At 43.0% G+C, this 24486-nt stretch overlaps 1 protein-coding gene across 1 annotated transcript in view; it reads left to right on the top strand.

The window, feature by feature from the left end:
- Positions 1-23760, top strand: part of LOC120042003 (G1/S-specific cyclin-D2-like) — a 29921-nt gene extending 6161 nt beyond the window's left edge. The window contains exons 3-5 of the mRNA XM_038986878.1: positions 344-503; positions 12557-12705; positions 19210-23760. Coding sequence (XP_038842806.1) covers positions 344-503; positions 12557-12705; positions 19210-19389 — 489 coding nt within the window. The 3' untranslated portion in view covers positions 19390-23760. The remainder of the gene's footprint in view (positions 1-343; positions 504-12556; positions 12706-19209) is intronic.
- The last annotated feature ends 726 nt before the right edge of the window (positions 23761-24486 follow it).

The following is a 24486-nucleotide window of genomic DNA, read 5'->3' on the forward strand; positions in this document are numbered from 1 at the left end:
GTGCTAAATTAATCAAATGTAAATGTATTATTATTTTTTAATTCTAAATAGATCGTTGACCAAATGATCAGCCATATAGGAACCTATTCATTGCCTCTGTTGGCTTGAGCATGTTAGTGAGAGCTAGTTTTAGAGTCCCTATCTCCCCCCTCCTCCCCCATCCAACCTGGCTCGGTCTCAGCTAGGCTGGTGCCATGTATATACAGTATGTTTAGCCTTGTTGCCACTCTCATCCTAAAACAGTCTCTCTCGCTCTCTCTCTCTCTTTTGCTCTCTCTTTCTCTCTCTCTCGCTATCTCTCTCTCTCTTTCCCTCTCTCTCTCGCTCTCTCTTTCTGTTTCAGGAGTGGGAGCTGGTGGTGTTGGGGAAGTTGAAGTGGAACCTGGCGGCTGTCACACCAAACGACTTCATCGAACACATCGTGAGGAAGCTGCCATTGCCCGAGGACAAGCTGGCGCTGATACGTAAACATGTGCAGACCTTCATCGCACTCTGCGCCACAGGTATGTTGCATCCTTTATTGATACTAAAGTCTCACTGGTGGATATTTATGTCATCAAAAGATGAGCCAATGTGGGTTGCCATCTGATATCACTTTTGGCTCCCATGCCACATTTTGTAAGTCAAAACGATAACGGATGTGCTGCCAAGTCAATTAGGTGCTGATGTCTTGCGTGAACATAGTTGCAAAATATCCTTGTCTCCCCTTCTTTCGACACAAAATCAAAATATCCTTTCGGAGCAACAATGACTGGAGGAGACCCCATTCAGGTAGCTTTGTGGGCCCCCCGTCATGTGGTGTCATGTCACTTAAGTGAGATGTATTACCTCAATGTGAAAATATGTGGGGCTTAGAAAAGCATGTGTCATGGAGGACGTGTCTCTGTGAGAGTCTCATGTCCACGTCCATCATGTTTCTCTCTCCCGGCTGCGGCGGCTGGTACGGTCATGTTCTGGAGGCATATCAGTGGCTATCAGAGAATAGAGTGACACTTCAAAGGGCAGCAGCCTGGTTTAAAGGACATTCCTGTGTTCCTGTGTGCTCTGGGACCAAGGGAGGACCTGATGGGGGTGGGACTGGGCATTGTCCCCTCTGCTCTCCAGGGTGGATTGTTTCTTCAAGATCAAACATCGAGTCGTGGGAGTAAGAGGAGATTCTCTAAATATGATCTGAAAATCTGGAGGAGGAGGGAGGGTGAGAGCAAAGAAAGAAAGAAAGAAAGAAAGAGAGGAGGAGGAGTATATTGTTCCTGCAGTCCCGCATAGTGAGGCCTGTCATGTTTTCATATCTGCCCGTTTCCCTCTCCTACGCCTCCCTACTGCTTGAGGGCATGATGACTTTCCCATGTTCAGGGTGTGTTTGTGGGGCAGGTTCTCCCAGCACACAGCCCAGCAGTATGGGGGGTAATGGGATCCAGAGCTGCAGCAAGGCTCCCCTCTCCCTCCCTGGCCCCTCTGGACTCCACCCCAGGGTCCCACCTCTGGCCCCACAGGAATGACCCATACACTCCCTTATGGGTGAGATCCATGTGGTGGTAGAGGAGTGTGTATGGATGGATGGGAGTTACGGTGACAGGTCTCTAAACATTGCCATTTTTGATGTAGAATCCCTTTTCTGATTGTGCAATTGATATTGTATGTTGTGAAAGACAGAGCACATTGATGGTCTCCATGGGAACTGGCCCCATTGTTCTCCATTTGTCTCTCTGTGGCTCTCTCTTTTCCTCTCTCTCTTTCTCGCTCTCTCCATGCTCTCCTTTATGTTCTGTGCCATTGGAGAGATGAATGGAAGGAACGACTGTTTCAGTGATCAGACCTATTCCCAAAGCAACATTGCGCAAGGCTCCCAGTGCACTTGGTCCACAATTGCTTCAGTGAGGCAGTGGATATACATTTATGAGTCTTGTGGAGGGAGATGTCTTCCTGACGTCTTGTAGAAGGAAGCCTTGTTGCAGATAACTAGGATTAGCAGCAGGCCATTTTGTCTGCATACTCTCCTCAGATTTCAGATTCATATGTAGGCAAAGAGCATGTTGAACAATTTGGTGCATCTGAAGATCTCTGGGAATTCAAAACCCATTTTGTGCAACGTTCCCAGCCATAAATCAACTCAACTATCTTGTGAGATTCCGCACTGAGAATCCCCCTCCAGACATGCTTAGAAGGTGAAGCTGGAGGAGGAAGTTTCTAGGGCTTTGCTATTTGCAAGACAGATGACAACAGATCTCCTGGGGTCTCAGTATTTCATGCATAGAAGTGATTCAACTCACCCCCACCTCCACCCCCTCTTCTTGGAAAATGTGCATAAACCAACCCTTCTGTATTTGATGGAGTGAGAGAGGAGAGGTGGAGAGAAAAAAAGGCTCTAATTTTTAATGGTTCCTCTCTTTTGATGGAAAAGTTCTGTTCGAGGCACTCTGTGGGGATTTGGTCAGGTGGCTGTGGGCCGGGAGGCGCAGGCTGGTTCAGTATTAATTAATAATGAGGGAGGGTCCATTCAGCACTATGCAAATGGTCTAGGGCTCGGCTAGAGGCTGGGAGAAAGGAGACAAAGAGCCGGCTCTACATTTCATATGCAGAGGCATGTAAGGGTCAGCACAGCGGGGGCACTCCATAGGAATTACCAACGTCTCCCCAGGGAAGCCTACAGGATAATGATGATGAAACAAGCCCATTAGGGAGATTATGGCCTCCTCCTTCCACAGAGACACCAAGCACTTCTTGTCCCCTTGTTTCCCCCTGGTCTCCTGTCCCGTTCTCTTTCAATAGAGGTAAAGGAGGGGTTGGGGATAGTGGTGCGCGGGTCAGTTGTTGGTTCACCCGCACCAGCCCGCAATTCCTAATAACCAATCCGCAACTGCCCGACTTTATGTGATAAAGTGAAAATCTGAGGCCCGCACCCAACCCAAACCCGCAAAAATGAAAACATTTGCTATAGGCTACAGTCAAAGACGGTGGAGCTATTTTTTGAGTGAGGTTGCAGGATTTTTTTGTTGCCTGATTTCTTAGTGCCCTCGTCTATAATTAGATACATGCAGCTTCTCTTCTGTCATTATACACTGAGTATACAAAACATTAAGGACACCTGCTCTTTCCATTACATAGACTGATCAGGTGAATCCAGGTGAAAGCTATGATCCCTTATTGATGTCACTTGTTAAATCCACTTCAATCTGTGTAGATGAAGGGGAGGAGACAGGTTAAAGAATGATTTTTAAGTCTTGAGACAATTGAGACATGGATTGTGTATGTGTGCCATTCAGAGGATGAATGGGCAAGACAAAATATTTAAGTAGCTTTGAACGTGGTATGGTAGTAGGTGCCAGGCGCACCGGTTTGTGTCAGGAACTGCAACGCTGCTGGGTTTTTCATGCTCAACAGTTTATTGTGTTTATCAAGAATGGTCCACCACCCAAAGGACATCCAGCCAACCACAACTGTGTGAAGCATTGGAGTCAATATGGGCCAGCATCCCTGTTGAACAGTTTCAAAACCTTGTAGAGTCCATATCCCAACGAATTAGGAAGGTGTTCCTAATGTTTGGTATACTCAGTGTATGTTACCCTAAGAAGACTAAATAAACCCTTGCTCACCAGAATAATGTCATACATCGATAGAATGAATGCTTCAATCTAGTTGACATCGGTAAACTTTTCTCTGTCATCTTCTTTCACGGAGCAAAGATGTTTAGGGGCCAGAGAGAAAATGCAATTAGAAAACAAAAAAAACTGGAACGATCAATTTGAACGGTTTTAAGGAAATAGAAAGCTGTGAAAACCACCCAACATGTTTCTGGTAAGATTTCAGTTCGGCTTGGATGCATATTTTATGTGCTTGAAATACCATCAGTTTTATGATGCTGATAAAGATAGCACCTTTGTGGTATTTAACTGAGCTTTCAAATTCTCTCAAGAGGCTGAAAGAAAAATCATATTTCTCCACTCCAGTTCCCAGGTCAAAATTTTGGCCACATTTTGTGTATCATTTTACTGCAAGAAATGCTTAATTCTGCAGGAGTTAATATTAAGGCTATGTGAGAGGTTATAGACCTACAGTCAGTGTCCAGATTTCATTCTCCATTTAACCCATCTGAACAGTAGGTTACAGTTCCCTTGACATGACATAGGCCTATTTGAGGTCCCGGTTTTGTGACTGTCAAATTTGCAAAGCTCCTCACAATCATCACACATAACGTAGCCGGCTCTGCTATCATCCTCTTTTACCACTTCACCAAATCTTTCCCAAACATTTATTTTCTGGACCTCCCTTCTCTTTATTTTCAACCCTCCTTTCACAGCTTTTCCGACATTGTTATTTTTGCCTCTGAGGATTGACGGGAACTTTATCTGCCCGTTCCCAAAACCATTGGGCGATTGGCGTGTAGGCTTTTCGGCGCTAAATCTTAAGCTTATGCACTAATGCCAGACAGCCTAAAATAATGAAAGAAAACCTCAATGTAGCCTATAGATATAAATTGCACAAGAATGACATTTTAAGGTATTGTTTTCTCTTTATTCAACCCACCCTTCATCCACATGGATATAACCGTGGGGACTGCGGGTTATGAGTCAACCCGCGCATCACTAGTTGGGGAACGAAGCAGATAGGCCTGAACCTGTCTAATAATCAGCTCCATCCGACTACTTTACTGGAGGTGGGTTTCAGATTCCACTGGGACTGCATGGCGTAGGTCTTTAATTCTATACCCGTGTTTGTTGACAGAAAAAGCTTCTGATTTGATTAGTCAGAGCTTCCAACAAATTATTCCTCCTCCTCCTCCTATTCCAACTAATGAACCTCCTCTCTCCGTCCGCACCAACTCCATTGATGTCTGATTAATCTGCAGCATCCATCCATGAGGCTAGAGGAAGCCTCTTCACAGTGTGCACACAGGAATGTGATACACAGTGTGTCATATAATGGTATGTCCTGAACTAGCCTCACCTCACTGTGGTTATCAACACCACATCAGAAAACCTGGGGGCGGCCAGACTTCCACTGAAAAATACTAAAGGCTGATCCGGGAGGACCATGTAGAACAGGGCACTAGCAGAGCGCTATAGGCTCTGCCCTGAATGACGGGTCGCCACTGCATGTGGTAGACAACATAACGGGCTAGCATGACATGTCATAGTACTTACACTTAGATGCACGCACTAAACACAGGTCAAATACATATGCTTTTAAGAAACAGTTAATTCTCTTCTGACCATGGTCTCACTCTGACGGCAGGAGCGGGGTTCAGTGAGGTGCACAGGGAATGGCAAACTGTGATTGGCTGATACAAGGGGGGGGGGGGGCTTGTAGCTACCACTAATAAGAAAATAAGGAGTGTTGGGTAAGTACAACAAACTCCTTGTTCAGGGGTGCTGAAACTGCACCCCTGTAGGGTTTCTGTAGGGTTTCCACCACTTCCCAATTCACCAGACGAAGTTCCACCCCATTCCTTTTCAATGGGAGCACGTGGAGCAATGCGCAGAGGATTGTGGGAAGGTGAGCAGAGCGATAGAAAAGGTTCAGCTCTGCTCTACTTTATGCAAATTGCACGCGGCCACCACTGCCGTTAACCAATCATGTGAGGAAAATCTTCCGTTCATGAAACACTGTTACGCCTGTCATTTTTTCCGGGCAAGTACCAAAAAAGATCATCATCGCTGTCTGTTTTTCCAATTCTATATGATTTTACTTTGCTAGAATACAGAGACAAAATAAGGTCAATGGCATGGAGGATTGTAGCAAATTGTTGGTGTTAATGGTAGGTGAAGAGAGATTTGCCCAACGATGTTTGCTTGTGCTGCTAGCTAGCTATGAACATCAAGCAACCTAAACCTCAAAACTGTGATCAAAGCCACCATTTGTAAATGTGTTGAGTAAATTGTATTGTGAAATGTGCCTACCAAAGGATAGAAATCACCAGTAACACACATTATAACATTGTAAATGATACACTAAGCATGAATTTCCCATGTAATATGCTACCAATTGGATTATGGTATCTTAACATTATGATTCTCATATAGTATAGCTTATGGCTCTTTAATTATACTGGTGTCATGACAATGATGATTATAGCTCACTTCCTGTAAAATACATAGGCCTAATCGCACATGAATAGGTACTTTGGGAAAAGGAAATTGTGGCTTTGACTTGCAAACATTGTTGTACAAATCTCTCTTTACCCATCATCAACACCAACATCTCTGCAATCCTCCTCCATCCCATTGACATTCTGATTTTGTCTCTGTATTCCAAAATCATTCTCAGCAAATAAACAAGGTAGAATTACAACACTCTACATTAGTTTACTTTTTGATATGTTTAAGTAGCCTACAAACTGCCAGCTCTGTATTTTCATTTACAGTACCTAAAATGTACCTAAAATGGAAGGGTTGGATTTGCACTAAACTATTTCATGTCAGAATAATGTGGTAGAAAATCTGTCTTATGGTTAGCCTCATATACATTATCTATCGGTACCATTTTAAATTGGAGAGCTCACAACTGGACAAAAATGTCATGTTCATTTGAGAAAGCAACATAGAAACACAAATTAGAGACAGATCCCCTTCACACCGTTTTATTGCAGAATTGTGATCTGTGATGAATGAACATTGACACTAGTTCATCTTGAATAATGTTTTAAACAAATAAAACAAGTTTAAAGACTTCACTTCCATGAATCAACATTGAGTGAATCAAAATATAATTTCAAAATGTACAAATAATCTAACTTTTGTAAATGTTAGACATCTTAGTAAGTAGGCTATTATTACAAAAGCATCATTTCAGGTGAACCAAAAAGTCCATACCAGAGTTGGCCTACCTTGCTCTACTCCTGATCTACTGGGTGAACAGGCTTCTATTTCAGCCCAGCAATAATACACATTATTATCAATTCATTAGGTTTGATTAGTTGAATCAGGTGTGTTAGTGCCGGGCTGTAACAGAAGTCTGCACACCCAGCATACAGTGTACCTGCAGAAGAAGGATTGGCCTGCTACAGATGTAATATGTTTGTAGCCTATAATTGTATTACAATTAGATAGCCCTGACTTATCTCTTTCTGTCTTCATAGTTTTTCTCTCTAGGGATTAAAACTAGAGATAATTGCATAATCTGCCTATCTAACAACCTGCCCTATCTAACTAGTACACCTACTCCCTTTTCTGACAGCTGGAGCAGAAAATCCTTTCACCCTCTTCCATTGCTGTTATCTACAAACACATTTGGAGCACAAGTTTTTAATTTACAATGATAAATATGCTTACATCAAGATAACAAGCTAATATGAAGTTAACTAGCTGTAGTATGTAAAGTTGGTTAGCTAGCTAGCTAACGATCAGTTCATTAGCCTACACACTGTGGCCTCCTGTAGCTAGCTAGCTAATAATACATTGTTTTTTAACATTTTCAAAATGTTTTTAATTATTTACTTGAATAGATTCACGCCTACACCCACGCGCATGAAGCTGCCAATCTTTTGGAGCTATAGTGATGTCAAGCGGAGGCACCACTTCTGGTCGAAATGTACCGTAAGGGCTGGCCTTTTAACATCCACCATAAGGCCAAACGTTCATGCTAGGACGTCCTAGCATGAAGTGATTTTCTAAGGGCACAGATTAACCACTGAAAATAACATATGAGGTTTGGAAGTAAAGTAAATGTTAGCGGCTAGTGGGTTTTGAGTTTGACATGAATGATGTTCTCATAACACAAGAAGTCTCCCTGAGCACAGCTGGAGTTTCTAGGTAAAGATGCGTCGGTCGGCTATTCCTCAGCTGTTTATACAATTTTATCGGTCGAATACTGTCTGGAAACGAAACTCAACTACTGAAAGTCATGGATGAGGGATTCTAACTGGGCTCCAAACGAAAGCTGCCAATTCATGTTCTTCCAGTTCAGAGGGGTCTGCTTCCTCCCACGCCAGGCCTGAGTGCTGTTGCTCAAGTCTCTGGGTCGCGGTGGTGCAACACTGAAGCAAGTTGTTACAGGATCCAACCGTTATGGAGGATTCCTGTTTTTGTTTCTGGCAAATCAATGTGCCTTTGAGGCTGTGCCGTGGTGACCCAAACCCATTTCTTCTATCATTTTTTTAGTTTTTTGGAGTAGATGTGTTCTTATGGAATAAGCAAAGTTATGAAACCTGCCAAGATAAGAATGTCAGATGATTCTTTCCTAGAAAATTAACTCTTTCACATTATATGCAGCAGTAGTAAGACATACTGCAATAAAAGTCAGGAGGTTCACAGTTGTTTGTAGTGCCTCTCCTCTCTGACCAAGAGAGGTAGCTTACAGTCTGGCTAAACGTCTGTAAATGTTGTTTTGACTACCTGGTCCACTCCATTAGTGGTGAGAAACAGCATAATGCCAGTCTCAAAATGATGTTTGTCTATGACCTTAATCAATCAACAGGGCCCAGGTCCTCAAAATGGAACCCAGTAAAAAACACACAAAAAACTTTGCATCTGTATAGAACAGTCTATTGATTTATTGCACAAGGGGGAAAAAAAGTTTTATTTTTGGCTGTTACTCAAGTTTCCAGCTTTTATTAATTTACAAGTTAAATGTGTATACAGTGCATCTCACCCACCCAGGAGTTGGCCCTGGTGAGCATGGCAGGCCAGGCAGGCAGGCTGGGTGAGCAGAGTGGAGTGGAGGCCTGGGGATGGATGCTGTGGAGGGGGTGGGGGGGCATTGAAGGGGGTGAGAGGCCTGCAGGCAGGGCCAGTCAGCCGCTGCTCACAGTGAGCTTTCCATCGCAGGCGTCCCTACTCAGCTACATACACATTTTATCCTCAGCATGAATATCAATTAGGCTAGCCTAAAATACAGGCATTCTTCCCCCCCATACGCAGCAATCACCACTGGCCCACCAGCCCCAGAGTGGCAGCCTCCGTCGATGACCCTTGTTCTGCAACAGACCTGTCTTGTCCTCCGGGGCCAAAATTCAGCTTTCTGCCCACTGCTCCACTTAGGCCCCATGCTTTGTGTGTGTGTGTGTGTGTGTGTGTGTGTGTGTGTGTGTGTGTGTGTGTGTGTGTGTGTGTGTGTGTGTGTGTGTGTGTGTGTGTGTGTGTGTGTTTGTACACATATATGTCTTTGTCCCTTTTTCACTATAAAAAGCTGTGCTGATGTAGTGCTCAGGGCTCTGTGCCCTCTTTTCTGTTTTGTGGAGGTTGTCATTAATAAATCAGCCCGTGGCAGTCGCCCAGCAGCTAACACAGGGGTGTATAATAAGTTCATTTATTTGTCAACACTGAGCCACAAGATGAGAAAGCGCCTGGCTCTGCATGTTAAAAAGGCAGCGAGGGGCTGCTCCAGCAGTTCTCAAAGGACCTACCTCTTTGATTTGGAGAGAGAGAAAAAAGAGAAACTCCCCTTCAGAGCCATTGCACACACACACAGTTTGCTTTTACTATTGAATATGGCAATATGTTAATCATCGGCTGTTTCTCTATGGCTCTGTCCACTCCTCAAGCCCAAAGGTGGCCCAGCTACAGAGGAATAGCTGTGGATGGAGGTGTGAGGACGTGGGAGGGAGACCGACTCTTTTCTTCTTCCAAAAACTCACAAGGGTCTGGACACAGACTAGAGAGCGATGTGCAGCAGAGCGATGTCCCCCACCCACTACTCTCCCCCTTGTCCCTACTCTCCCCAGAACCACACTGCTTTCAGGCTGTGATTTGACTATTAGATGTTACATTTTTCTTTTGAATGAAAAAAGGAATAGTTTAACCATATTAAAACGAGAATTCAGTTCTAGTAACAGGGTTGACCTTAAAATGAGGGACAGACGTATATTAATCACTAATCACATGAAATAAATAATAATCTTCAGAAATAACTTTGTGAAAGCAACTAAATAACTAAGGCTTTACAATGATGGTGAAAACTTGGTGATGGTGAAAACTTGGAGACATTCTGGGGTACAGTGGGTTAAAATCTTCCTAGAAGGCACAGAGAGTGCACAGAGGGCCATGTCAAAATGCAGAATTGTTGGACTTTAGAAAGTCTTTATTCATATAAAACATCTGATTTATTGAATTCTCCATGTGGTCTATATTAAAATGGAAATAGCATTTTAACAACTTTGCAGATATGAAACAAACAGGCAGTCATATCAGTCCTATTTATGTAGCAAGCTAAAAGTACAAAGCCAAACGTTAGCTAGCTAGCTGCTAGGAGGATATCATGTCATTGGAGGAGTAGGTGAGTAACTTACTTTTTTTGGTGGCTACACAGCTAGAGACGCAAGTGTCATTTGGTTAGCTAGTAAGAAAGGTTCAGCAGCTATGCTGAACTTCAACGACTGTTATCCAGTTAGCATATCTCTTGCATTCGCAAATTTGCTCAGGCTATCTACTCTGATTTCAGAGCACTCTCGTCTGAGTGTGCAAGAGCACAAAATCACTTAATGAACATGCAACACCTGCTGAATAGGACCGGTCTCAGTAAACCAAGGCAAAAAAGTAATAGTTGGTCACGAACACTCTAGATAACATGCAAACAGCCTAACCAGCTCTGTTAGGGCGAGCTATTCCCTATCATTTATTAGTGCAATTTTGATGGCCAACTAGCTGAAAAAGTTTGAGAGGGTTTATCTAATGTTCCGTTAGATGTTAGATCATCTTGCTCTGGCTAGCATTAGTTGTTGATCTTGTTGTTGATGTGCATAACTGAGGGAGAGAGAGCTTACCTTTTCATGGTTGTTTGATCAATACGACTGTAATGTTCCCAAATATATGGACTCCCGTGGTATTTACATATTTGCAGAAATCAGGTTTATTTTCTGGCTTTTGGCGAATGCGTTCTAATGATCTAAAGTCGCGGTGTTGCAACTGCCTGTAAACACACAGTCCAGTTCAAAGTGAATGATGGCAGGCCCTTGTAGAAAATGGCTTGTTTTCATTAAGGCCTACTGTACACTCTCTTATATAAAAAATAAAAAAAGGAGTTCTTCGGCTGTCCCCATTGGACAACCTTTTAAAGAACCCTTTTTGGTTCCAGGTCGAACCATTTTGGTTCCAGGTAGAAAGAACCCTTTTCCGTTCCATGTAAAACCCTTTCCACAGAGGGTTCTACCTGGAACCAAAAAGGGTTCTCCTACTGGGACAACCAAAGAACATTTTTGGAACCCTTTTTTCTAAGAGTGTATCTTTGATTGGCTATGGCGCAGCGATCTGCATAGACTCCAGTCCAGGACGAGACAGATGTTTTTATTAGGTTTTATTTACTGCAGTGTCTATTAATTTTCCAAACGCATGGTCAATTTCCCACTCTATATTGCTATAGTATTTTCACAAATGCCTTAACTATACGCAATTGCAAAACATTCTAAGAATTTATGGAAATGTGAAAATGACCATATCTAAGTGGTCACTTGTCAGAAAATATTTGTTTAAAGTGTTATAGTCTTCCTGGGGGTGTATATGAACAGATTCTAATAAGCTTTCATGTTGCTAAAATGCTGTCAGTTCCACTTTAAAGGGTACTTTGTTTAATATAACAGGCTTTTAAAATGCAATATTGGTGCACCATTTCTACTTAAAATATCAAAGGGATGCAAAATGCACTCTTTTTGTGTAACAACCCAGAAGGAGTCTTAACCTAGGAGTTTTTTAAAATCTTTTCCTTTCCCTCTCTGCCAGTGGCCTTCCTGGTGGCCAGTGGCCCATTCACAAGCTATCTTATTTGCATTATGAATGACAGTGAGGGGAGCTAACAAGGTTATTGGTCTTTGAGACGCACGCCTGCGACCACACGTGGAAAAGGACCTACAGCAGTGAGCATTGGCAGAGGGACTGTGGCTCTTTATTCCACCCTTTCCAAGCGCTATGGGGCTTTTTTCAGACAGCACACGGTTTACTCAGGAGCTGGAGGAAAAGGGGCCGGACCGGGAGGTTGACTGGGACAGGGGGGTAGAGGGGCAGCGGGGTGGAAGGGTTTGCCTTTCAGCTCCTTTACAAGCCAAGTGAACCCTCATTACCCAGGGTCCTGGTCATTAGTGGGAGCCAGTGCTAAAGGCGATTATTTATGCCCACCAGATTAGCCTATCAGATTGTCTCTAGGGGGAACATGTCTGTCTATACCCCTATTGTGTCAATTGTGAACTTATTTAACTAGGCACAGCAGTTAAGAACAAATTCTTATTTTCAATGATGGCCTAGGAACAGTGGGTTAACTGCCTTGTTCATGGGCAGAACAACAGATTTGTACCTTGTCAGCTCAGGAATTTGAACTTGCAACCTTTCAGTTCCTTGTCCAACACTCTAACCACTAGGCTACGCTGCTGCCCCAAATGTAGTGGCCTTTGCTGGCTCACCTGGAGTGTTTGTGGTGTATATCTCTGGATGAGTTGGGAAGTGTAAATGAGTTTTAACTGGGGATATGCTCTATAAAATTGACTTGTTTTATAGCTTTATTGCTGGGTACCTTTTAAAATCTGTTTTACTGCCCTCATAACTGTTTTTGATCAGACAGACAAATGTGTCCTCCATTACCACCATGTAGTCTTAGAAAGTCATATGACTTCAGCATGTTTTTTGTCCTCCCACAGACTTCAATTTCGCCATGTACCCCCCATCGATGATCGCCACGGGCAGTGTTGGAGCGGCTATCTGTGGGCTTCAATTGGACTCTGGTGACCAGTCTCAGTGGGGGGACAGTCTTACAGACCTGCTGGCCAAAATCACAAACACAGAAGTGGTGAGTGACCTGTCTTTCTGGTCAATTCTGACTTCAGAGAAAACGCCTTCAAATGTTTTTTTCTGGTTATTTTCTCAGCCTAATCAGTATGAGTAAGAGCAGAGGTTGACGTCTACACAGAATCTTTCTCAGAAGCATTATTAATTTAGGTATATCTGAGTTCCTACACTTGCAGTAAAGTTCATTTAAAATATTTGAGTCAAGGCCTGTATGTGAGTCAAAGTTGAACCACCAGTAAAATCACAAGTCTTTGATCTCTTCAGCCAATCAGCCTATCCAGAAAAACCAGCCCATACAGAAATCCAGGCAGAATGTGGTGTTCAAATGCAAACTGAAGAAGCAGAGCCAGGCCAGGCGGCCCTCTGTGGTTCTGGGGGTAGAGCAGTGCCGTGGAGGGGTGCTCAGCTCAGTCCAAACACAGGCAGGCAGGCTGGGCCACAGCTGGCTTTCATCAGGAGGGGAGCAGGGGTGGGTTAGGTGAAGGAGGGCGGGTGTACAGGGGGGTGGTAATAGTGCTGTCATTTAAAATTCCCTGATGGCAGGCGCTAACCTCCATTCTGTCGGTAGCTTCCTAATATTCCTTGGTCATGTGCATTCCTCCTCGTTTGAGGCAGGACTGTGTGACCCGAGGGCTTCCTGGCCTGACCAGAGTCCTTTGACCTGTAAGTCCAGTCGACCCTGCTGTGGCTGGCGGGGAGAGGAGACCTGGTGGCATGAGGGTGGGGGGCTGAGGCTGCCTGAGCTGCATTGGCCTCTGTTCTGGCTCTCTCCTGCTAAACTTACTGCCAGACAGAGCAAGAGACAGACTCTGAGCTTCACAAGGCCTGTCCCGCTGTGGGAGAGGATAGGAGAGGTGGAGAGAAAGCTGTTGAAGTGTGAAAAGGGACACCAGGGGAGCATAGCCAGTATCCCGCCTCACTTGTGATGGTTACCCCCTCTCTCTCTCATGCCCCATAATGCATCTCTGCTGGAGAGGCTCCCTCCCCTGTGTGTGGTGTGTGACGTCGTGCTCCATAGCCGATAAACTGCCAGAGCAGCATTTTTGTGAAGAGGATGCTTGATTATTACTTCCCACTGGGCGAAAACTGGTTGAATCAATGTTGTTTCCATGTCATTTCAACAACAGAAAAATCTATGTGTTGACGTTGAATCAACATGGAAAACTGATTGGATTTGCTAAAAGTCGTCAACAACAAGGGAATTTTGTCATTTTTTCCCACAACTTTTAATCTAAATCCAAATAAATGTTTTGTTGATTTCACATTGAATTCACGTTAGTTGACAACTCAACCAAATGTAAATCAAAACTAGATGTTGAAATTACGTCTGTGCCAGTGGGTTAGCACTGCTCTGTCTATGGTCTCGCTATAAAAGCAAAAGAGGAATTCGTGTGTCATTTCACACTTACCCTTCCTTTTCCAGGTAGGGTAAGTGTGAAAGGCCGTCATTGTAAATAAGAATTTGTTCTTAACTGACTTGTCTATTTAAATAAAGGTTCAATAAAATTGTAATAATGAATTACAAAAATTCCAAGCTCAGCCACTTAATGTCAATCCCACACCTAATGGCTACAACCACCTCAATTATATCAGTTTGAACGCAGTCGTCAGTTTGGTATGAAACAGTGTAAGAGTGTACACACATTTGGTTTGTTGCTCCGGCTGGGGAGTTGGCACGGAGCTGGGATGGAGATGGCCAGGCAAAATATGAAGTAAAGTAAACTCTTGCCAGCCCGGCTGCTGATGCCAACACCAACCCCTGGCATCCCGCTGGCATATTTGGTATCCAGAGTGTGTGGTTTTCAGAGAGGACATGTGATAGGGCCAAGTCACCGTCTCACGCCGCCCCGGGGAATGTGTATATAGCCTTAGATACACCTGGTGTGGCACAGAGAGTGGTCAGTCAGGTACAGCAGCCCGGTCAGTGAGCCTTCAGGCCAAGCCATGATGGGAGAGGCTGGCGCTGAGGAAGAATTAAAACTTTGTTACTAGGAGGTTTCGATTGGTTGTGATTCCTGTAAGACCGAAGGGATTCTCTGTTGCTGGGCTACTGTCGGTTGTTTGCTGCTTCTGTTTTGATTCTCAACATCTAAGAAGCCAAAAGCATTGCCAGCGAAAGGTAGGACGATAGAAAGTGGATTGACATAAAAAGTAATGTAGCTCATCAAATGTGAAACCTTCCATTGAAGCTAAATGCGCAGAAGGTCGTTCTCTGTTATAACACGCAGCCGGCTGAAACAGGAAGAGAGGAAGGGGCTAGAAGACTGTTTCCACGTTTTTGTCTGCTTTGCTTGGCAAGCGTACACTCTCACTCTCTCCCGTTCATCTTTACTCTCGGAGTAGCTCACAGGACACCAGATACACACACGCCCCTGTCCTCCACACCCCCTTCATTCCTCCCCTGACCCTCTCTCCCTTTTCTTCCCTTCCTGCATCCCTCCACTCATCATCCACCCCTCCTGACTCACATTGAGATCTTCTTTTAGCCAAAGTTGTTTATAATTTCATCTGGACGTTTAGTCTATTAAGCAATGATGTGTGTAATAATCTGGGTGTAACACAGAAATATAGCCAAAGGGAATGGTATAGCTCCTTGTGATGCTCAAACATGACATCGCTCAAAGCTGAGAGACAGAGACACATCACATTTGAGCTCACATTGAGCTTGTGTACATGGGTTCATGGGTTGCTCTGACCACCCAGGGAATGACATGATCCCCCTCCTAAACACAGACACACATGAACACGCGCACACATGCACACACACACACACACACACACACACACACACACACACACACAGACACTCTCACACACACGCACACACACAGACAGACCATGCTTTCTGCACAGAGTAGCACTGCCGTGTGTGGTACAGTAGTTAAAAAATGCCATGGTTTTGTCTGTCTGCTCAACTTCCTTCTTGAGGCTCTGTGATGTCACAATGGATGCAGTGTTTGTCTTGTGGTTCCTCCTCACACTGTTTGAATTGTCAAAATAATTGTAATACATGTTTGTTTATTTGGGTGGAGTTTAAGATGTAAGAGTGGGGGAATGGGGGCTCAGGATTGGATACAAAATTCCCAGTGTATTCCAAGTGCTGCCTTCCCTAGTATCTAAGTACCAAAAACCCTATCTGAAAACCATATTGGTGTTTTCAATAGTCATATTGAAGCCATTTAAGGTTCTCAAATTAAGCCTGTGGGCCTTGGCATGGGATCCAAACTGAAGCTATAAAGAGCAGCGTAGAGGGGAATGTCTTTTAAGATGTTAAGGCCTGCATTCTTGCGGTAAGACACAGGCAGTTCCTTTACATGTTTTGTGCTTTAGTTAATCTCGGAGGAGTAGATTTTTGGAGCACATGGCACATGTTGGTGGGAAGTTGGGGACCTCTGAAGCAGAAAATTGGGACGCTGGGCGACGGTCGTGTTTCCTCCACGTCGGCGCAGCCAGTTTGCGACCATGGGAGACGCCCTCCCTGAGGCTCCTCCACATGTTAGTGGTCTTCCAGCCCTATTCCTAGGGCCCCTAACCCTCACACAGCCTTCTCACATCTGTCCACATCCAGGGCCACTATAGGTAGAATACATAATAAATATTGAGTTATTTAATATGAAGTGAGTCCATTTATCAGATACATTTGGCTCGTCCTCGATTGAGCCCAAATACAGACATTTAATTATTTAATTAGTAATTCATTAATTATTTACAGAGTAATTCACTAGGATCATATATCTAGCCTACGTAGTGCATTTTTGATTTAGCATTCATTTGCGTGAGGCTTTTCCTGGAGATTTTTGCATTGTGACCTTTGACACGGTGACCTTTCATAACTCAGCTCAGTTCAACTCCTAAGGAGCAATTCCCATGTGATAGGCCTCTGTTCTCATTTCACCAATGCAGCAGGCAACACTTGCCCAGGCCCAGAAGCCATTACACAGGTTCAAACCATGGCCCATCAGGTTTAAATTAGCTGTAAATGTCTAAGGAATGTTCCCCTCCTCACAAGACTAAAGCTTCTGGCTTTGGGGCTCTCTTTCTTATTTCCCACAGCCGCCTGGCTGTTCCAACAGAGCTAAGGGTGCATTACTGTTGTATACCACCAGAAGGCTGCACTGTCATACACTGCAAGCCATAAGCATAGTTATTACAGGGCACTAATATTTTAATAGTCAGATCAGAACTCTTCCTCTCTAATACTTCCAACCTGAAAGCTGCATCTTGGGGCCACAGCAGGCTGAACTACTGGATATTTCCTCTGTCCCACACCCTTTGAGGCAGATTCCTAAATCCCAATCCTGTAAAAACAAATCAGTCAGTCCTCCTCTCTTCCTTTCCTTTCCTTTCCTTTCCTTTGGTCTCCTCATGTCCAATACATCATCTCCCCATCGTGGCGGATACAAGGTCTGAGGCGGGGGGGCTTAGGGGTGTTGAGAGGTTGCTTTCTCCGGAGGATTCTCAGGTACTTCCGGCTCTCTTTGATGCTGAAACCCGATCGGCCCGCTCTCAGGTGGATTCCCTACAGGCAGAGACTGGCTCGTTAAAAAAGCACCACCTTTGTGTTCCCACAGGACGTGGATGTAATTAACATAGCTTAGCTTCAGTACTAGGGCCTATACCTATGTTTTCACCATTGTCAAGGCTACTGGTGAGTTGTGTGTGTGGGGGGGGGGGGGGGGGGGGGTGAATGGGGGGATGGGGGAGGTGTTCAGTGCTGGGCCCTAGTGGGCTGAGGTAATGCTTGGCCTGGTCCTAATCACCGCTCAGCCGTAGCTCTCTGTCTGTGGGGGCGGGAGTCAGGGTAGCGGTCATCCAAATTCTGCATGGGCCCTGTTCCCATAGTAAAGCACAGTACAGTCAGAAAACTGGAGGTCTGTGTCAGTGTCACTTCTGTTTTGTCAGAGCCAATGATTTATATATACACTAGATGACTGACAGGGGGCGCTGTGTTGAAGCCACGTGACTCCATCTTGGCACTCTCCCATCGTTGTAAAATAATATTTTGGAAGCTATAGAAATTAATTTGTTTAATGTCTACATTTGTTTTTGCCACATTTATTATATTACAGACACCTTAATGCATACTTTTAAATTAAATTGTGAGCTATATATACAAATAAAACATTGAAAAATATATAACTTTTTCCTTAAATTATAATTTTTTGAAAGTTCTAATGTTACTGTCTCCAATACAAAAAAATGAATACTTAAAAAGATTATTTTTATTTATTTATTTTTTTACATTTAATTAAAATACTGTAAAATTCCATTCATTCCTATAAAGGACTGCTTTTTCTGAGGAGTGCCAACATGGCCGACCGGTGGCTTCAAAGCCTCTCATTGGCCATTACATAGCATCAGAAATCCAGGGTTTATATACATCAGGGGTAGGCAACTATAGATTCGAAGCTGATGGTCGGGGGAACAAGTAAGTTAGCCGTAGTTGGCTAGCTACCAAGCAAGGGATAAGAATGTTGCCAGCCAGTATGGCAATGGAACATTTAGAAAGAACGAATGGGTCGCATCCATATATACAGAACAAAAAGACTGAACGACTGGGTCTCTGGCAACTGAAACGATAGAATGATCAGCTGGCTTGGGTAGAAACCCTAGATTTGTGTTGGGACTATATCTTGTGGAAAGATACAAAAGTATGAATAAATTCATCAAAATATATTTTTTTATGAAAATATTTCAATCGTTATTTGAATATGTTGGTAACCTGTTGTATAAAAGTGATAATGCCCTCGAAGCCGGTGTTTGGAGGATATATCGGCACGGTTTGCCAACACCCGTGCCAATATATCTTCCAAACACCGGCTTCTCAGGCATTATCACTTAATTGTACACTGCAAATTGACCACAACTAAGCCTGAAAAGAGATTATATTTTTGTAAATAATCATTTCATACCTTGATTACACTGAGACATGTTCACATATCTCAGATTTCCTCAATTAAACAATTTTTTTGCTGAATTCCTGGTGATTTTACAGTATTTCTTAACCAAAAAATAAACCCATATATATGGGGGACCAAAAAAAAACATATACATCATTGGTCAGGGCTGGGGTTATGGATTATGGAAAGGATATGTAACCTTATCAAATATCAGGCAGGTAAGTGGCTGTGACACAATATATCAATCCAGTAATCTATGAAATATTACATTGTTTGCTTTGGCTGTAACTTGGAAGGTATTAAATGTATACTGACATCTCAGTCATTCGCATCTCCTTTGTTGATAACTTCTTTATTGAGAAAATGTCTTACCTAGCTATCTTAAGATGAATGTTCTAACTGTAAATTGCTCTGGATAAGAGCGTCTGCTAAATTACTCAAATGTAAATCTTAAAATGTTTAATATTTATGTAGGTATATATGTAAATGCACACACGTGTCATTTTGTCTGAGTCTGACTTTATTTACAAATTTATTTCCATCTCCTTGTGTACTGTGCACTCTTCATATATTTATGGACATGTCTGTTTGGTTGTGTGTTGCAGGACTGTCTGAAGGAGTGTCAGGAGCAGATTGAGAGGGTCTTGGTGAGCAGCCTGCGTGAGGGGCGGCAGCAGCAGCAACAGCAACATCAGCAGCAGGTCCAGCATGGCCCCAGCAGTAAGACCATGGACGAGCTGGATCAGTCCAGCACCCCAACAGACGTTTGCGACATCAACTTGTGAGCCTGCAAGAAGCAGTAGCACATCCGAAATAAGCAACAAATCAACATAAAAAAAAAAAAAAAAACAAACTACCCCTTGAAAAAAGTGCTTGCTAGTTTTTGTAGAGATTTTTTATTTTATTACACAAAAACATGCGCCCATATATTTTACGAAATCAAAGCTATTTTTAGATATAAAATAGATATCCTTTAAAAGCTCTGACTTGATACACGAAAGCTCAATGGTGCCTCAGATATACAGAAGGGAAGCCAATCATATTTTGAGTTCTGTTTTTGATTGTTTAATCATAATAAAGTTATATTGAATAAGAAACCAATAGCTTAATAAGGCTTTTTAAAAAGTAGTGGTGAGTCCATTCAAGGCTTGCATATATGGGATCACATTTGGGGTAAGGTTTTTCTGTTTTGTTTTTTATTTTTTGTTTTGGTACATGTTGGTCTGCCTGAGATAGGAGCCCCATATGGGCTACACTGACCGTGAATGGCAGGGCTCAATATGACATGGTTTGGCTGTGTGTTGGTGATAAGGGGAGCACTTTGCATGAATTGCAGAGTATTGTGCTAAGAAAGAGACAAGAAGGGTCCCAAATCCAGGGAACAGCCAAGTATATAATAGTGAATTACATTATTATTATTATTATTAAGAAACTTATTTTTGAATGAAGAGTAATAGACGTCAATAAGCTCTTTTTGTCAGGCTGCTTGTTCGTATGTGTGTGGGCATGCATCTCTGTGTGTGAGTGGGTTGGTGTGATTGCCGTGTGTGTGTGTGAGTGTGTGTGTGTGTGTGTGTGTGTTGGAGCGTTATGGCTTGGCACTTGAGTGGGAAGACTAGACTGGTGATAAACTATGGAACAGGCAGGAGACAGGGATTATTTGCAGGGCATCTATGTTATATCACTGCCTTCAGTTAATATGCGTTGTCGGCCAACAGAAATCTGGGGATCTGAGTCCCCTTAGTGGGTGGAGGAACGGTGAAAGGGATGGAGAGAGAGGAGAGAGGGGTGGCTGTGCTCCTTCATTTTGTCTAAAAGAGTCAGCCGTGGACCCTCTGTTTTAGAAGTTTCATTTTGAGGTGTTTGTTTTTCACTGCCAACATACCAATCAAATATTGCCAGATAGCATTTGTATTTTCATGTTATTGTTTTGTTCTTTTGGAGTTATGGAAGGAGCTTCAGGCTGCTTAGTGTCAGTAAGGAGGAGTGTGTGCCTCTAAGTGGTGCCCTAGTATCTCAGATGAGAGGAGAGGGGGGATCCCTGTGGTGGATGGAAGGGGTTGGGGGTGAACAGGTGTAGATGGAAAGAAAGGGTTTGTTGCGCTGCAGAAGCATGCTGCTGTGTAGAGGGAGGAGATGTAGGTGAGTTGCTGAAGGATACAGCAGAGGAGCCTAAAGGCCTCAAATTATATCTATCTGATTTCTGCGTTTTGGGCAGATCGAGGCCACAGATGACGAATTAGGATCAAAACCAGATTTTACGCTGCCAGCTCATTAATTGAGAATGAACTTTATTGGTTCATTAGAGGACAGAGAAATGTATTGGAGCAGGGGAAGATTTGTGATCATTGCATCTGTAGTCCCTCATAGTTGTTTCAACACGCCTATGATTTCAACAGCAAAGCACTTAGAAAACATGCTCCCCAAGGGACAAATGAAATGGTTACAGTGTGGGGGTCTATGGATGTTTTCTGTTTTCTTGTGAGCTTTTTCTTTGATTTAATTTGTAGGGCTGGTTTCCCACATTGAGGCCTAACACCTTACGATATGAGGACATTCCGATCTAAAAACATTCCGAAAAATGCAAGATGAAAGGGCCATCTGACCATTTCATGTGTTTTAGCAAATAATTAATGCCAATGCCAATTTCAAAAAGGCTACAGACCTTTATGATTTCAGTTTTATGATTTTGTTTTAGAAGTTATCACATTATGAAATATTTGTTATACTTGAATTTTCTATTCGATCTGCTTCATAGCAACAAAAAAAGTCACATGGGCGATGAACTATAAAGAAAATGTTACCATAACATCAGATTTTTGCACATGTTCTGAGGGCAATTGAGGTTTTCTTTCAAACAAATGAAGCTGGTCTATATTCAAGGCTACCTTATTGATAGTTTTGCTCGTAGAACCTGGCCTATTGTCTATGGGGATACCCCTGTGTAGCTGTCTCTGTGTGAACCCCTCTCCTCCCGAGTGATTGCTGCTTCAGTCACTTCATTGGCATGGGGTTCAATCAGTTACCCAAACGTCAGAATTAAACAAATTCACTTCCAAGACTGACAACAGGGTACATCGCCAGCACAAGGTAGCTTTCCTTTGACTCACACAAAATTCTCAATGCTACATTTAAAGGGGGCTTTGGTGTGTGTGTGCGCATGTGTGTGCTTGAGCGTTTGTTTGTGTGTACGTGAGTATGTGTGTGGTAGGTAGGTATGAGGGGAAGTTGAGGATTCAGTGTTTTAGCAGGCTACGTTTTTGAGAAACAAATCTTATAAACCAGGCCATCTTCAACCTCTCAACAAAACTAGCCCCTGTTCATCATTGCCAAGAATGTCAGCCTTTTTTCGTTTTTTTGCAAGCTCTATTCTGAGCAAAGATTATGATTTGTTTAGTTTTTGGACTGTGTTAGGTTTGAATTTGTAAATACACCTCCTTAAAGTTGTGTTTGTTTTATTTTATGGGGTGTCCAGACCTAATGGAGTTTGTGGAGTGTTTGTAAGGGGTTAGATACTGTATTCCAAAGTGAAGAGAGATGGAGGTGGTGTGAAGACATCATAAAGTGTCAATATTTGTGTTGAGTTATTATTATTGTCTTTTTGCGCTGCTAAAAGCTATGATTTTGTTTCATTCTTATATATAAAAAAATAACATGACTTAGTTGTGATGTCACTTGAGTGTGCTGCTATTTTATAAACATTTGTATTATAATATAATTATTTTACCGCTTAAGAGATACATTCAGAATACTGAAGTAGATGGTAATAGAAGAACATGAAATAAGTATTCGACTGGAAATGTTCTTTGTACAGGTTGCTTAGATAGCATGTTTTCTTTTCATTTTGATCTATTTTGCTCTCCTTTCTCGGTCACATTCTGCAAATGCGGTATCTCTATACCTCAGGTTTACTGGACAAAAAAAATAATATCTCAATACCTCACAACTCTACAGTTTTTAGGGAGCCTGGGAAGAGTAACAGTACAGTAGGAAGCACAGTAGTTTGTCTGTTGTGAAATGTACTGACCGTGTTGGGTGGCATACATGCAAGGCTCCCACCTGGACTTAAACCCTAGTGGATGGGACACAACAACCAGTCACCACTTCCTCAGTCAGTTTAAAGTGATACCATGTTCATTGTGGTGCTAAATGTGAGATTCATGTGACATTCATTGCAAAGACAAATGTGAAAATGTCTCAAATATCTGATGAGTATATGGTTTGTACCAATTACATTGAATGTCAATAGATTTTGGTTCCTAAGCTTGATTTGATGAGCTTAGTTGATCTGGTATGTGCCAGGTTCTATTGTCTGGAAAACCAATACAAAATGGCTAAACCAATCAATCAAACACCTCACCACATACTGTATCTGACATGAGGAAGTGTGTTTCAACAGCGTGGATTTCTCTTTAGTTGTCCCCATCCACTATAAATTACATCATGTACCTCAGAAATGTCTGTTGCACAACCTCTGTTCAATAAACTTCTGCTTTAAAGAGTGTGACACCATATCAGTCCAATGTTATTCTCACTTCTGTTTTCTTTTTGTATGTCATTATGGTTAGTGGAGCAGATTGTGAGATGTGATTGTGAACATACAGTGAGGTGAACATTAGAGGTTGCTGTAGTCATGAAACCAAAAGGACTGGGGAGATGTTAGTGGAGTGGAGCTGAGATTGTGTGGCGGGTGGCAGGCCACAGTCTTGTTTTAAAAACAAAAGCTAAGATGACGGACATCATGTCCAACCAAAACCAACCAAAATCTCCCATTAAGAACGTAGACAGCTTAAATCAATTGGATGGTAGACAAACAAATAAGGCGAATCTGGTTATTTCTGTTGCTTCCCCTGTATGACATCCTTTTAAACACACTCTAATCAGTCCAGTTTCAGGCAAGTGGGGGATTGGTGTCTGAGTTTGTCCTCTTACTCTGGGGCTCTAAGGCACTCTTATGCAGCTTGTTAGGCTGTTTTTTGGGGGGACTGGATCATGTAGGCCTTGTAAGTGAATACGTTGGTTTCAAAGTTCTGTATTGACAACTTCTGTTTATGATTAATCAGCTCTATATTGGTCTGTTTGAAAGGATCAGTTAAAGTGTTGTTAAGGATCAAGGCATGCTGTATGATCAATAAACTCACCATGAATGAAATGAATGAATGAAATCTTTTTATGATTTTGACAAATTGCTTTATTATCTTACTAATAAAATCTTCTCTCACTCATAAACTTTTTTTTACCCCCTTTTTCTCCCCAATTCCGGGGTCTCCAATTGTTAGTAGTTACTGTCTTGTCGCTACAACTCCCGTAAGGTCGAGAGCCATGCACTCTGAAACACAACCCAACCAAGCCGCACTGCTTCTTAACACAGCGCTCATCCAACCCGGAAGCCAGCTGCACCAATGTGTCAGAGGACACACCGTAGACCTAGCGACCTGGTCAGCACGCACTGCACCCGGCCGGCCACAGGAGTCGCTAGTGCACGATGAGACAAGGATATCCCTACCAGCCAAATCCTCCCTAACCCGGACAACGCTAGGCCAATTGTGCGTCGCACCATGGCTCTCCCGGTTGCGGCCCGGCTGCGAAAGAGCCTGGGCTCGAATCAAATCAAATCAAGTTTATTTTATATAGCCCTTCGTACATCAGCTAATATCTCGAAGTGCTGTACAGAAACCCAGCCTAAAACCCCAAACAGCAAGCAATGCAGGTGTAGAAGCACGGCGGCTAGGAAAAACTCCCTAGAAAGGCCAAAACCTAGGAAACCCAGACAGGAAGATCACGTCAGTAACTCAACCCACGCACCCCTCCTAGGGACAGCATGAAAGAGCACCAGTAAGCCAGTGACTCAGCCCTTGTAATAGGGTTAGAGGCAGAGAATC

The sequence above is a fragment of the Salvelinus namaycush genome, unplaced genomic scaffold, assembly GCF_016432855.1.
Source record: "Salvelinus namaycush isolate Seneca unplaced genomic scaffold, SaNama_1.0 Scaffold6, whole genome shotgun sequence".
Lineage (NCBI taxonomy): Eukaryota > Metazoa > Chordata > Actinopteri > Salmoniformes > Salmonidae > Salvelinus > Salvelinus namaycush.